This window comes from Prunus avium, chromosome 8, assembly GCF_965620075.1.
Source record: "Prunus avium chromosome 8, drPruAviu1.hap1.1, whole genome shotgun sequence".
Classification (NCBI taxonomy): domain Eukaryota; kingdom Viridiplantae; phylum Streptophyta; class Magnoliopsida; order Rosales; family Rosaceae; genus Prunus; species Prunus avium.
Window position 1 is genome coordinate 3,489,577 of NC_142291.1, and position 13,054 is coordinate 3,502,630.

Sequence of the window (13,054 nt, forward strand, 5' to 3'; positions counted from 1 at the left end):
TCGCTTATATTAAAAAAGAAATTACTGTTGAAAAACAATATTAGCTCCCTTCTTTTATTGGGAAAAAAACAATATCCTTTCCTTGTACAATTAGGAGATTTGAGGGCCTAAGTTATAATCCATATATAACTAGGAAACTTCACCTAGTTCTCTATAAATAAAAGCTTATTGAGATGGAAAAACACACTCTCAATCTCAAATTCAATTCCCTCAAATATTCTCTCGTACCAACAAATTGTCAATTTCAAAAGTAAACATCTTTTTAATTTCATGTCAAAATAGTTTTTTCCCCAAATAGTTTTATTCGCAAATTTCCCCTCCTCGTCCTCCACCAAACCCTTAACCCTGCGACTCAAAATCCCCTTCCCTTCCTTCCACTATCTCTACCGTTTTTCTCACACAATGAAACGCTCAGCAGATAGCATTCCCGTAGCACCCTCCTCCTCCTCGTTGCCGCCCAAAAAACCCGTTTTCTTGACGAAAGCCCAACGCGAGCAGTTAGCCCTTCAACGCCGTCAAGAAGAAACCGAAGACCAGAAACGCCGTCAAAGTCATGTTCTCTCCAATCTCTCCCATTCCCGCCCTTCCTCAGACGCCGCACCACCCACAGCCACCGCCAATTCCGACCGAGACCGGGACCGGGACCGAGACAGAGACAGAGACAGAGACAGAGACAGAGACAGAGACCGAGATCATAGGGACCGAGACAGGGACCGATATTCCCGAGACAGAGACCGGGAACGAGATTCGGAGCGGCGAAACCGCGACCGCGACCGAGATAGGGAGCGGGAGGAGGAGACCAAGGTTCGAGAGCGTGCCCGCTTGGACAAATTAGCAGAGCGCGAGCGAGACAAAGAGCTGGACGCCATTAAAGAGCAGTATCTCGGATCGAAGAAGCCGAAGAAGCGGGTCATCAAGCCCAGCGAGAAGTTTCGGTTCTCTTTCGATTGGGAGAACACGGAGGACACTTCTCGGGATATGAATGCTTTGTATCAAAACCCTCACGAGGCCCAACTCTTGTTTGGGCGAGGGTTTCGGGCTGGGATGGACCGGAGGGAGCAGAAGAAGCTGGCTGTGAAGTACGAGAGGGAGCTGAGGGAGGAGATCCGGAAGAAGGAGGGCGTGGAGGAGAAGCCCGAGGAGGCCATGGCGCAGAAGCTCAAGGAGGAGGCTGCAGAATTATACGATACTTTCGACATGAGGGTCGATCGCCATTGGACTGATAAGAAGCTTGAAGAGATGACTGAGAGGGATTGGAGGATTTTTCGGGAGGATTTCAATATTTCATATAAAGGGTCGAGGATTCCGAGGCCTATGAGGAGTTGGGCAGAGAGTAGATTGAGTGAGGAGTTGCTCAAGGCTGTGGAGAGAGCTGGTTACAAGAAGCCTTCTCCAATTCAGATGGCGGCGATTCCACTTGGGCTGCAACAGCGAGATGTTATTGGCATTGCTGAGACTGGTTCGGGTAAGACTGCTGCCTTTGTTCTTCCTATGTTGACTTATATTTCGAGGTTGCCTCCCATTAGTGAGGAGAATGAGGCCGAAGGACCTTATGCTGTTGTTATGGCTCCTACTCGTGAGCTTGCACAGCAGATTGAGGATGAGACTGTCAAGTTTGCGCATTTCTTGGGTATCAAAGTGGTTTCCATTGTTGGTGGGCAGTCGATTGAGGAGCAAGGGTTTAGAATTAGGCAAGGCTGTGAGGTTGTAATTGCCACTCCGGGGCGTTTGATTGATTGCCTGGAGAGGCGTTATGCTGTTCTTAACCAGTGCAATTATGTTGTTCTTGATGAGGCTGATAGGATGATTGATATGGGGTTTGAGCCGCAGGTTGTAGGGGTCTTAGATGCAATGCCTTCCAGCAATTTCAAACCTGAGAATGAGGATGAAGAGCTTGATGAGAAGAAGATTTACAGAACCACTTATATGTTCAGTGCCACAATGCCGCCTGCTGTAGAGCGGCTTGCTAGGAAGTACTTGAGGAATCCTGTTGTGGTCACGATTGGCACGGCTGGAAAGACAACTGATTTGATCACTCAGAATGTGATCATGAGCAAGGAATCTGAGAAGTTTGAGAGGTTAAAGAGGTTGCTTGATGAACTTGGTGATAAGACTGCTATTGTGTTCGTTAATACCAAGAAGAATGCAGACTATGTCGCTAAGAGTTTGGATAAGAATGGATATCGTGTGACCACTTTGCATGGGGGTAAGTCACAGGAGCAGAGAGAAATTAGCCTTGACGGTTTTCGAGCCAAGAAATACAATGTCCTTGTTGCAACTGATGTTGCAGGACGTGGGATTGATATACCTGATGTGGCCTATGTTATTAATTATGATATGCCTGGGAATATTGAACAGTACACGCATCGTATTGGACGTACTGGACGTGCAGGGAAGACTGGTGTGGCCACAACATTCTTGACTATGCACGACACCGAAGTCTTTTATGATCTCAAGCAGATGCTCATTCAGAGTAATAGTCATGTTCCTCCTGAACTGGCGAAACATGAGGCCTCAAAGTTCAAACCCGGTTCAGTTCCTGATAGACCACCTAGGCGTAATGACACTATTTTTACTCATTGAGAAGCTAGGAGGTAACAGACTTTTCAACGGAGGGCCCAACTTATTATGCAATGTGATGCTGTTTTAGTGGCTGAGACATCTTTGCCTGCTGGTGGAACTGAAGAAGTGAGTTACTTTGAATGGGATTGTGCTTATCTATAATTTTGATTATGAATATTTCTGCTGTACTGTAATTGGCAAATTGATGTCATGACTTTTTTCTTATGAAACAATGTTGTTAGTCCTGATGACTAGTTAGAACCAGTAAATTGTTTATGACGATATCAGTTGGGAATGTTTATTTTTTTTCTCTTCATTGGTTTTTGCAAATTACTGGTTTACTTTATTGGGTGGGAGCACAAATCCTTTAAATATTGCTGGCATATCTCATTTGAATGCACAAGTAGAACATTAAAGCCGCTAGTGTATACTTTTTATGTATTTTGTATGTATTATGTTCACAGTGTGGTGGTCACCTCCGTCCTAGAGGTCCCTGGCAACAGATCTCTAAGAGTCTGCTGGACCACCTCACTGGACAACATTGTTTGATATTTGGACTTTTTGTGCATGCTAAATTTGATGACGACATTTGATATTAAGGTGTTGTCTTCTCTATGGTACCTTAGTTGAGCCTTCTTCTTTTTTTCTTGAATTCTTTCATCTTTCTGTTTGCTTATTGAGAAATCTTTTTACGAGAATTCTTATTTGATTTTGATTTTCATGTCATTTGGTCCATATTGGGCCAACCGATGGAAAGAAAATACAAAAGTGATTTCCAGGTGAAGCTGGCACATCATTTTGCTTATGCGCCTGTTGAAGCTTTGCATGGACAGGTATGTAAGTGTAATTTTTCCAAAGCATGTATGATTCATAGTTCTCGGAGAAGTGGAACAGTTATGTACTTTAAAAAAAGAAAAAACAAATTGTCTGCTTTAAGTTATTATGTGGCATTCTTGAGGAAGAACTGTGATAAGCAAGGAAATGAATATATGAAGGGAACAAAAAATTAATGCTGTTATCATGATTCATAACATGAAGTTTGTAAAGAGGGGATACCAGTAGCTTGTTGTCTTTTACAGCATATGTGATTTTGGCCAACCAGTACCATTCTGATGTAATTTTGTGTTTAATGCTTTTTGTGGTTGCTAGCCATTGGTTGCAGCTTTATGTGTCTTATGCTTTTACTGTGGGTTTTTGGTAGACTCTAAATTTTTTGGAAATTTTTTGGGATCTACGGGGTGAAATGAACAGAAGGGTTTTTGAGTATGCATTGAGTGAGGGGGTGGAATGCTTATGGGATAGGGTGCATTTTTGGCCGTCTTTGTGGGCATCTGTAACTTTAGAGTTTAGGGAGTTCTCCTTTTTCTGTCGTTTTGTCGGATTGGAAAGCATTTATTTTGTAGCTCTTTGGAATTCTGGTTTTTTTTTTTGTTGGTGTTTTCGCCTAGGATTGAGTTGTTGAAGCAGTTTGCATGTCTAGTTCTTTTAGAAGTGGACTACTTGTTCACTTTTTTTGTACTCTTATAGATAAAAAATAAAAAATAACCACTTGTATAACTTTTTGTTATTCTGGTGTTCCAATTTATTTAAAATCGTAGTTGAACTTTCATCATTTATTTACTGATTGTAGGACTAATCTGGTTTGCTGTCAAGTTTTCTTTTTACTATCCGAGAAGACAAGAATTAATCCATTCGCTCTCATTTGGGTTAAAATAATTCCAGTTATTTTTTACTTTTTGCATTTATGTTTCTTGAGAATGCTTATTAACTTATAGGAGAACCCTAGACATTCTAAGATCCTTTTTGAACCCTGGAACCCTAAGGCCAGATTAAGTGTTCTTGTGTGCTTATTTGAAATATAGTGAGCTTGTAAATTACTTTCCTTATGTATTGCTGTATGTTTTGATAGATTCCTTGACTTTTTGGTCTTTGGGGTTACCTTCATCTTCATGTGATAAATACATTAGTTTCAATTTCCAAAGCTTCTAGCAACTATTGGTCTTTGTTTTTTCAGCGTTCTTGTTCATTTCCAGAGATATATGACGGCAGCAAGTTTGCCTTTGGTCACACTGCTAGGTTAGTCTCCTTGCATGCAGAAAGGTATGAGTTTTATTTTTCTTAAGCCCCTTCTCCAATAAACTTTACAAACAACACATGCATTTAAAGTCACCATGTTTCTCAGAGACTAAACATGAAATGGATTCCACAGAAGAACAGGACGAGTGGAGAGTTGGGTTTTGGTTTTGGAAAAAATTAAGCCTATGTTGGTCGCTTAAAGGCTTTCCTTTTTTTGGGAGGGAATTGAGTCAAGTTTTGTTAAACTTTCTGTACTGTTTAGAAAGTACCATTTTCAAAAGAGTTTATTGGGAAGGGCTAAGATAAAAGACATGAAAACCGTAGCATCAAATTGTACAAGATTGTTTGATGTTCGTGAAGATGTTTAATTATTTATTTGATTGTTTCAATGGATCATTCTGTTAAATTAGACGTTGGCATGTTTCTGAATGTTTTATTATCTTCTACATGTTTGGCACTGGATTTATACCATCAATTTTTAGATGCATGAATGAATGTTGTGTTCTCCTTCGCGTAGTGCATCTGTCTGGTTTAAGATTTCAGAAGCCGGAACTGCCTCATCCCTCAACGACGCTGCCTGGTAGTGTGGTAGAGAACAAAGCCTAATTAAGTAGTCCTCACAATTAGGATTTTGTTGTCTGAGGATTTTGATGCTTCGTAAAATTCTTCTTCGGGTGCTTTAATCGACTTTTCCACACAATGCTCACCCTAACTCCAACAAACTTCACAATATTTAAACCCCAGAACAATCATTTGAAATGCCACCATGAAAGGCCAAAACCCACTTACAAGGTGTTTGCGGATAGCCTATCAAATTGTATTCGTGTCATAAGCATTTTCTATTGCGCCTACATGCTAAATTATCTAGGGTAATATACTCAAATCAGGTTGGCTTTCCCAAATCCCGACTACCAAATCACAATGTCAAAAACTGACCATGTGTGTAATTTTCTTGAACTCTTAACAACCGAACCTTATATCATAGCAATTATTACCCAATAAGACCTATACTTAAGGTAATTGTTTGGATCCGATTTTGCTTGACCCAGGGAGAAACACCAAGGCCAAGACCTTACAAGACAAGGTGTGTTTGCACATAAAAAGCCCATAAAGGGAAGAACGAAAGAATGCTGAGATTATGATTCATGACATAAACCAATAATTAGGTGTTTAATTGTGGTTGCTATCTATTTCTTGGTACGTCTCAGCAGCACTGATCTACCAGATTCTAGAGCTAATCTGCTTTGCTACCAAGTTTACTTTATACTATCCAACATGTACTTGAGAATGCTTTCATGTTTTCAGTGATTTTCAGGAGAAAATGGGCCTGGACATTATGTTCACAATCCCTTCTTTTATCTTTTCTTGTCATGGTTCTTTTGTGTACAGAAGTATACCGTACACAAAAAACCATGACGAAAGAACTCTGTTTTGGCATAAATATTTTTTTGTTTGAATTTAAATGAAACTGAAGGAGTTTTTCTTCTTCGATCTGGCAGCTAGGCAGGGTGAAAACAAAATTTGTACCAAGAAGTGGAGATCCACTTCTTTATAAGACTAGAAGGCCTTGTTACTTCAATCCAAAACCTTGTGGAATAGGCTCACCATTATTTCATCTCATTCTATTTATGGGCTCAAGCCCCAAAAGAAAATATACATGGAGCTATGTTCCATGGATTTCCCTAGAACCAGAGTCATGGGGTAACTTTTGCTTTCCCTTCCAGAACTGCCTTGCCTTGCTTTGAGAAGAAACCTAAATTAGTCTCTAGAACCCTATGTTCTGAGCTGCTTTTTGTTAGTTGACCAAAAAAAAAAAAAGCTGCTCTTTGTTCATGTTTCCTTTGCATAACGAAAGCTATGGGATATATATTTTTTTTTTTAAGGTCGTCCACTAAAGTTTGAAAACAACATAGTAAGTTTAGCCAAAAATTGATTTTAAACTGACCAGGATATCCTTGCAAAGCAGCTCAGAATATCCTCTCGTCTTGGCGGCTAGAATTTTTCTTGTCCGAGGACTTTAATGCTTCTGAGGTTTTCAGGTATATTAATCGATTTCTCCACACAATGCTAACCCTAAACCCGAAATTAGCTTTCCAAACCATCAAAACCGAAACCTCGCGGTTAACTTGATTGTCAAAAACACCAATGAACCGCATTGGTGTCCACACACTCCCACTTTCATTTCCGTAGTTTGTTCTTTTTATCTGTAGATAATGCTTCGCTTCTAAAGAAGAGGAAGGAATCGCTCCTGAAATGATTATGCGGTTCAATCGAATGAAAGCATGTCCAAATAATTTTTTTAAATGGTTTAAAATCTTTGGAGTGGGGTTGGTTGTGAGGCTATAGTAGCGGTGTTCCTAAGTTTTGGAGGTCCTAGGCGAACAACTTAAATGGGACCTTCTACTTTATATGTATATTTATGTGATTTTTTTTCGGTATGTTAGAAAATATATTATATGAACTCAAATTCAAAATTGTAACATAAAACAAACAAACAAAATGTAATTTACACAACTTTATAAAATGCATCAAGATTTATCAAGATTGAAAACATCACTTAACATATCACCCGCCTTAAATTTTTGAATGCAAATGTATAAGTTAACTCTACATAATATTTATATAATATAATTTATTTAAAATAACATATATAAGTATATATAGGGGTTTATACAAATTGGGCCCCACCCAATTTGGGGAACCTAAGCGAACTTTTTATTATTTTCAATGTTTCGGTATGTGTCCATTTCTAATTGGCCACATGTTCATGTTAGGAGGAGTTCCTTTTCTTTCGGGAGCCAATCATTATCCTTCATGTATTGGAAATTGCTTCCCTTCTTTGAGGGCACTCTTACTTCATGCAAATCATATTTTGACACATATGAAAAAGTAATTCATCAAAAATAGAAAAAGAAAAATCTCTACACTCATGTCAAACTATGATTAGAAGAAAAGCAAGAGTTCTTACTTCCAGAAAATGAGGCAAGTATATATATATTTAAATATTTTCACTAATTGTGTTTTTACAAAATAGAAAGAAAAAAAAATAGAAGAGGATTTTTTTTTTTTTGGAGTGGCAATATCGACTACGTTTCCAATATGTTTGAAATGTCATTGTGAAAGGGCAAGAACCACTTACAAGGGAAGCTGCGTTTGCCTTTGCTTTGTACAGAAAAGCCTAGGAATCTGTGGATGGCTGGCGTGTTGCACGCAATTTGGTTGACTTGGAATTCAACCTTCATACCCTTTGAAATCCTTAACGCGACAAGAAAATCAAGCATGCCAACTAACTCTGAATTTCGGTGTTATATCGCATCATCAATATTTCTTAAATGTGACACGTAATACTTAACTTACCTATATTTTTATTTTTATTTTCCCCCTTTTAGGTATTTACATGTTACCTAATTTCTTTTTCTTAGAGTTTCCTAATTGGACTCTACTCTTTTGTCCTTTATTCTCGTTTTCTCTGAAGCCTAGGCTATACCAAATGATATTAAAAAAATTTGTGAACCTCTAGAATTGTGGGGCGGTCGAAATAGAAAATAAAGTATATACATATGATTTTTTTTTGGTTACATTGGAGGAAAGAAACCCCACTGGGGTTCGATCCTGGGTGCCATGGGGGGAAGGGGGAATCCACCACCACTGTGGTGGGAACCCATTGGCGTATATACATATGATTTAAAACTTACATAAGTTAAATATTTCGAACTTAATCATATCTAATATATTATTATTAAGTGTATAAAATATATATTATATATAATATAATAGAGGAGGAAGGTCAAAAAATTAGGGTGGCCAAGGCCACTCCTGGCCTATGAGTGGCTCTGCCCCTGTGTGAACCCCTCGTTGAGCTTACCACTTCAGTTATGAAGATCGACGGATAGATGTCGACTTGAGATAAAGTGTCACCGGCTAGTAACAAATCACTATGAATATCATAAATGTTAAAACAATTGCTCATATGTTGCGTGAAGTTGCATAAGTTAAAATTTGTCTCATGTTACTATTCAAAATAATTTATTCTTAATACACATTTTCAATGAATAAAACTCTTGATTTTTAATCTCACCATTCTTCTGCGACATGATGAGACTTCATAGTATATGTTGTAGAAAAATACAAATAGATATAGACTACACCCAGGAAAAACACCTTGTCTATATCTAGTTGGTGAATTGGCCGAGGCTAGCTACTAGCTAGCTATTACATAAATATCTTGAAGCTAAGTACACGTGTAACAAGAGAAATAATCATGCCACCAGTAGTGGCTTAATAAAAGTTAACAAGTTGTTTTATAATCAAATACCTAATAATATCAGACATATGCTATATTTTATTTTGGGCTGAGCCACCCAACCTGACCCCCATCTCAAGTAATTTATACCAAATCATTGGTAATCAGCATATACTTATCCAATTCATCATTTTATTTTTGAAGTCGTGTTACAAGACCCATAACTTCACCTTTAAACCCTTTTAACAATATCTTCATATTGGCCAGTTTAATAACAATAATAATATTATTATTATTTACTATAAGCGATAGTGTAAACTACAAGGGCAGGAGCATTTCTCACACACGCTACCAACACGCCATGAAGATTCAAACTTAAGACTACTAGTCTGTAAATCAAAATTATTTTTTATTGAGCTTGACCTCGTTGTCCGAAGCTAGTAGATATAAGGAAAGTTTGACAAGTGATTGAACTTGAACGAGTCTACTTCCCACTTGGTTCTTGGGTTTTTTTCTTTCTCATTTAAGATCTACTTGGTAATAAGTGTTGATTAGTTACATGTTAACCATAAAATTAATGTATTATAAGTTAACTTAGAAGTCAAATAATTATATATATATATATATATATATATATATATATAAGTACCATCACTTGCACCCCGTATTAAGATAATCCATACCAGACAAGAGCGCTCAAAAGTCTTCTCGATTTTATGGCCATACATGGACCAAGTTTTAGCATAAATGGCATTCTTGTATCCTTTTCTGTTTTCAAATTTATTCCTTTCAGATTAGAATGGAAAAGAATAAAAAGTTGATTTTGACTAGACAAAACATTTTCTTCTACCAGTGATGATCTAAAGTTTGATTTCACATTATTAAACTTGTACAAGTGCAATCTAATTAAGGATGTAAGTAAGGGTATAATCTCATAATATTACAAGAATGTGCAGCAAATTTTATTTATATACTCTCATTACTAATTAATTAGCTGCCATCTTGTATGACTAAATTTATATTTTCAGTCATTCATGATTTCTTATCCTTCCCATTATCTATATGAATAAAAATAAACAGATAAACATTGCAGGATCTGAAAACAATTCTTTCGGTAGTTGCACGGACGGCAACACCCATGCCACATTCCACAGGAACAGTGCACAAGCTCTTTTAAACTACTCATCTAAGGCTTCCATTTCCGTTGTAGAATAATACTCTCAATGCACCCCCTCACGTGTGACGTCACTTAGGCCAAACACGTGGACAACACATTGGATACATAAGAGCACATGAAGCCCTCCAACCTACCACATGGGTAACCTTTATTCTCATACCATATTATTATGTGAGCATTCAATCCAAAACCAATTGGCAATTCTCAAAAAATTTCAAACTACTAATACAAGACTTCTATTTCTAATGTGGGATAGTACTCTCAACAAGATTAGAACCACACATTTAGACATAATTCCACCAAAATGAACAATAATTATGTGATTACATTCTACGAACATTTTAGGACGTTAAAAATTTGATATAAACCCAAAAGCATTAGGGTTTCTTAGAAGTAACCATCATATTTTTATTTTTTCAATGTAAGCTCATTGGTCATCTTTTCCACATAAGTATACTTACCATAGTAAAACTTCTAGCCTATATCACAATAATTAAGCACAATCCCAAACAAAGACCACAAACCCAACATAGTTGAAACCCTAAAGCAACATAGGAGCCTAAATGAACCCTACCACCACCACTCACCGCATAAAATCTTGAAACGAGAAATTTTTTTTGTAATAAATATGGGGAAAACATAGTTTCCAACGATCTACTTGCGCGTAAGAGAAAATAAATAAACCAAAACAACAACCTTGACAAAGATCAATTAGGTGATTTGCAACAAACTCTGTCAGATATGATTTAGAACCAAATTTAGAGAACATAAGCAGTTTTGGAGAGCGGATTTTGGGAGAATGATTTGATTGGGAATATATCCCAAAAGAGGTGATGGGAACTTCAATCTGAGCATGATTTATAAGAAGAGTGGTGATTTCCCCACTCCAATTTTATCCACTTACACTCCATTTTATAACTAAAAAATAAGTGTAAATGGATAAAAAAGGAGTGGGGAAATCATAACCCTATAAGAAATCACCACAATTATACAAAATAAATTTAAAAAATTAAAAAAGGCAAAAAGAGAGGAGAGAGAGGAGGGGCAGTGATACTTTTTCCTCCTCCCCTTCTTGGGATTCATAAGGGGAGAGAGCGGCTAAACACTCTTTTCTAATTCATAGTTTAATACTTGGATTGAAGAAGAATCATCCTGGTTGGTTCTTCCTTGATTATCATGATGTACTTGTCTTATGATTCAATAAATCTCTTGATTATTAAAACAAAATAATAATTAGCACAGCACATGCAGGCATGCTCCATGCATGAACACTGAATAGGAACTATTATTGCATCAATAAGTAGAAAAATAATGGATTATTTTAATTGGTATGGATTCCTTCCAAGTCCTTATTTTTTTTAAATATTTATTTTTCATTTTTAGAGAAGTAATTTTCATTTACTTACTTTCTCTCTTCCACTATGTTTTTCTTCTTTATTTTTTAATTATTATTTCTTCAATAACTTTCATCAACACATATATATATATAGCTTGTATGAACGTTACGTTCTTCTTGATGGAGCACAAATATTAGAAAGGTTCTAGTCACAAATCATGATGGATGCTATTCGAAGATGATTCATAATAGATATGGGTCCAACTTGCCCAAAGAAAACTTGAAGTATCACATAACATTATTGTAAAATTAATTAAAAACAAGAAAAAGATTATTGTAACATTATTAATATTCATATGACATTGTATATGAGTACTCATGCCATTCATTAAGGGATTTTTGTAGAAATGTCACATGAACTTATACATCAGTTTCAATTTGTCACTTTAAAGAAAAATTTAAGCAAAATGTCACCTTAAGTTTTCAAAATCCATGATTTGTCACCTGACTTTAACATTATCCAATTTTTCATCCATTTTGAAGGGTATTTTAGTCTTTCCAACATGTAAACCCTTTATTTTATATAATTTAAATATAAAGCTATGTAAATCCCCTTTTACTTGGAGGTGCCTCTGGTCCCTAGCTATTGGTTTTTCTACCAAGATCTCTATGGAGCAATGGTGATGCAATTGAGATCCTCTCTCTTTCAACTTTGAGTGAGCTGAACTCAAAATTTGTGTAATTAATTTGCTCACCGTCTTACTGAATTTCTATTTCCTAGCCTTATTGTATGCAAGAACCTCTTTAAAGGGTGTGTTCTTATTGTCAAATTCTTGTACTTAGCCCTTATTATGAATGAATTTTTGTTTCACAAAAATAAAATAAAAAAAGAAATGCTAATGTTTAACCCATATTTAAACTGATCAAAATGAAAAGTTGAAAGCCCTATGAGCTTATTATGATATGGGTGATTTTATATCACATAATCTTTTATTTTTGTGTGTTAATATAGATCACATAATCTAAAATCCCAATCTCAACAACAACTTACATTGTACCCTCCTCCCTCCCTCGAAAATTTTGTCTCTTCCATTCCATGAAATCCAAGCAACACCAAAGAAGATCTACTTCGGTAGGAAAACTTGTATGAAACGGGGATATCAATGTTTTGCTATCCCTTTTTAATTATATACTGTCATGTGGAAAAGTTAACACACGTGACATACTGTGATTGGTCGGGAATAGCACGATGTAAGTGTTCATCCTACTTCTGAATCAAAACACGTGGCAGGAGCTGCAGCATCCTGGCAAGTACAGTCCCAACCAATAGGGATACAAATGTCATTCCACTCTCCAACAGGCCTCCATCATAACAGCGTGCCCATTTCATGATCTTCCCACATGCACCCACCTTCCCAAATCCCAACAGAGTCAGCGGTTCAGATCAATAACACAACTGCTTCCACATCATAACGAGGTACGCTGAGAAGTACCATATTTAACTCTCAAAGCGCGATGTCGTAAGCGGTGCATGCTAAATTACGCCGAAGCTCCAACAAGCGGCTTACGTAGGAATCTCGCACTAAGATACGCCGTTGGTCGGGTAACGGAAACACAGGGAGTTGTTCTGGGACTAAAAAGTCAACCGTCAAGGGCCCAA

The 13,054-nt window shown here is 37.1% G+C and overlaps 1 protein-coding gene across 8 annotated transcripts; it reads left to right on the forward strand.

Moving 5' to 3' along the window:
* The first annotated feature begins 167 nt into the window (after window positions 1-167).
* Window positions 168-5,027, forward strand: LOC110763856 (P-loop containing nucleoside triphosphate hydrolases superfamily protein). Of its 8 annotated transcripts, none has more exons than XM_088245553.1 (4): window positions 168-2,688; window positions 3,293-3,395; window positions 4,577-4,662; window positions 4,745-5,027. In XM_088245553.1, the coding sequence occupies exon 1, from the start codon at window positions 403-405 to the stop codon at window positions 2,581-2,583; it is 2,181 nt and encodes a 726-aa protein (XP_088101679.1). In that variant the 5' UTR covers window positions 168-402; the 3' UTR covers window positions 2,584-2,688; window positions 3,293-3,395; window positions 4,577-4,662; window positions 4,745-5,027. The 8 variants fall into 8 exon arrangements, with proteins under 8 accessions (XP_088101679.1, XP_088101681.1, XP_088101682.1 ...); XM_088245555.1 differs by having other exon boundaries at window positions 4,772-5,027; XM_088245556.1 differs by having other exon boundaries at window positions 4,596-4,662.
* Window positions 5,028-13,054: the final 8,027 nt, after the last annotated feature.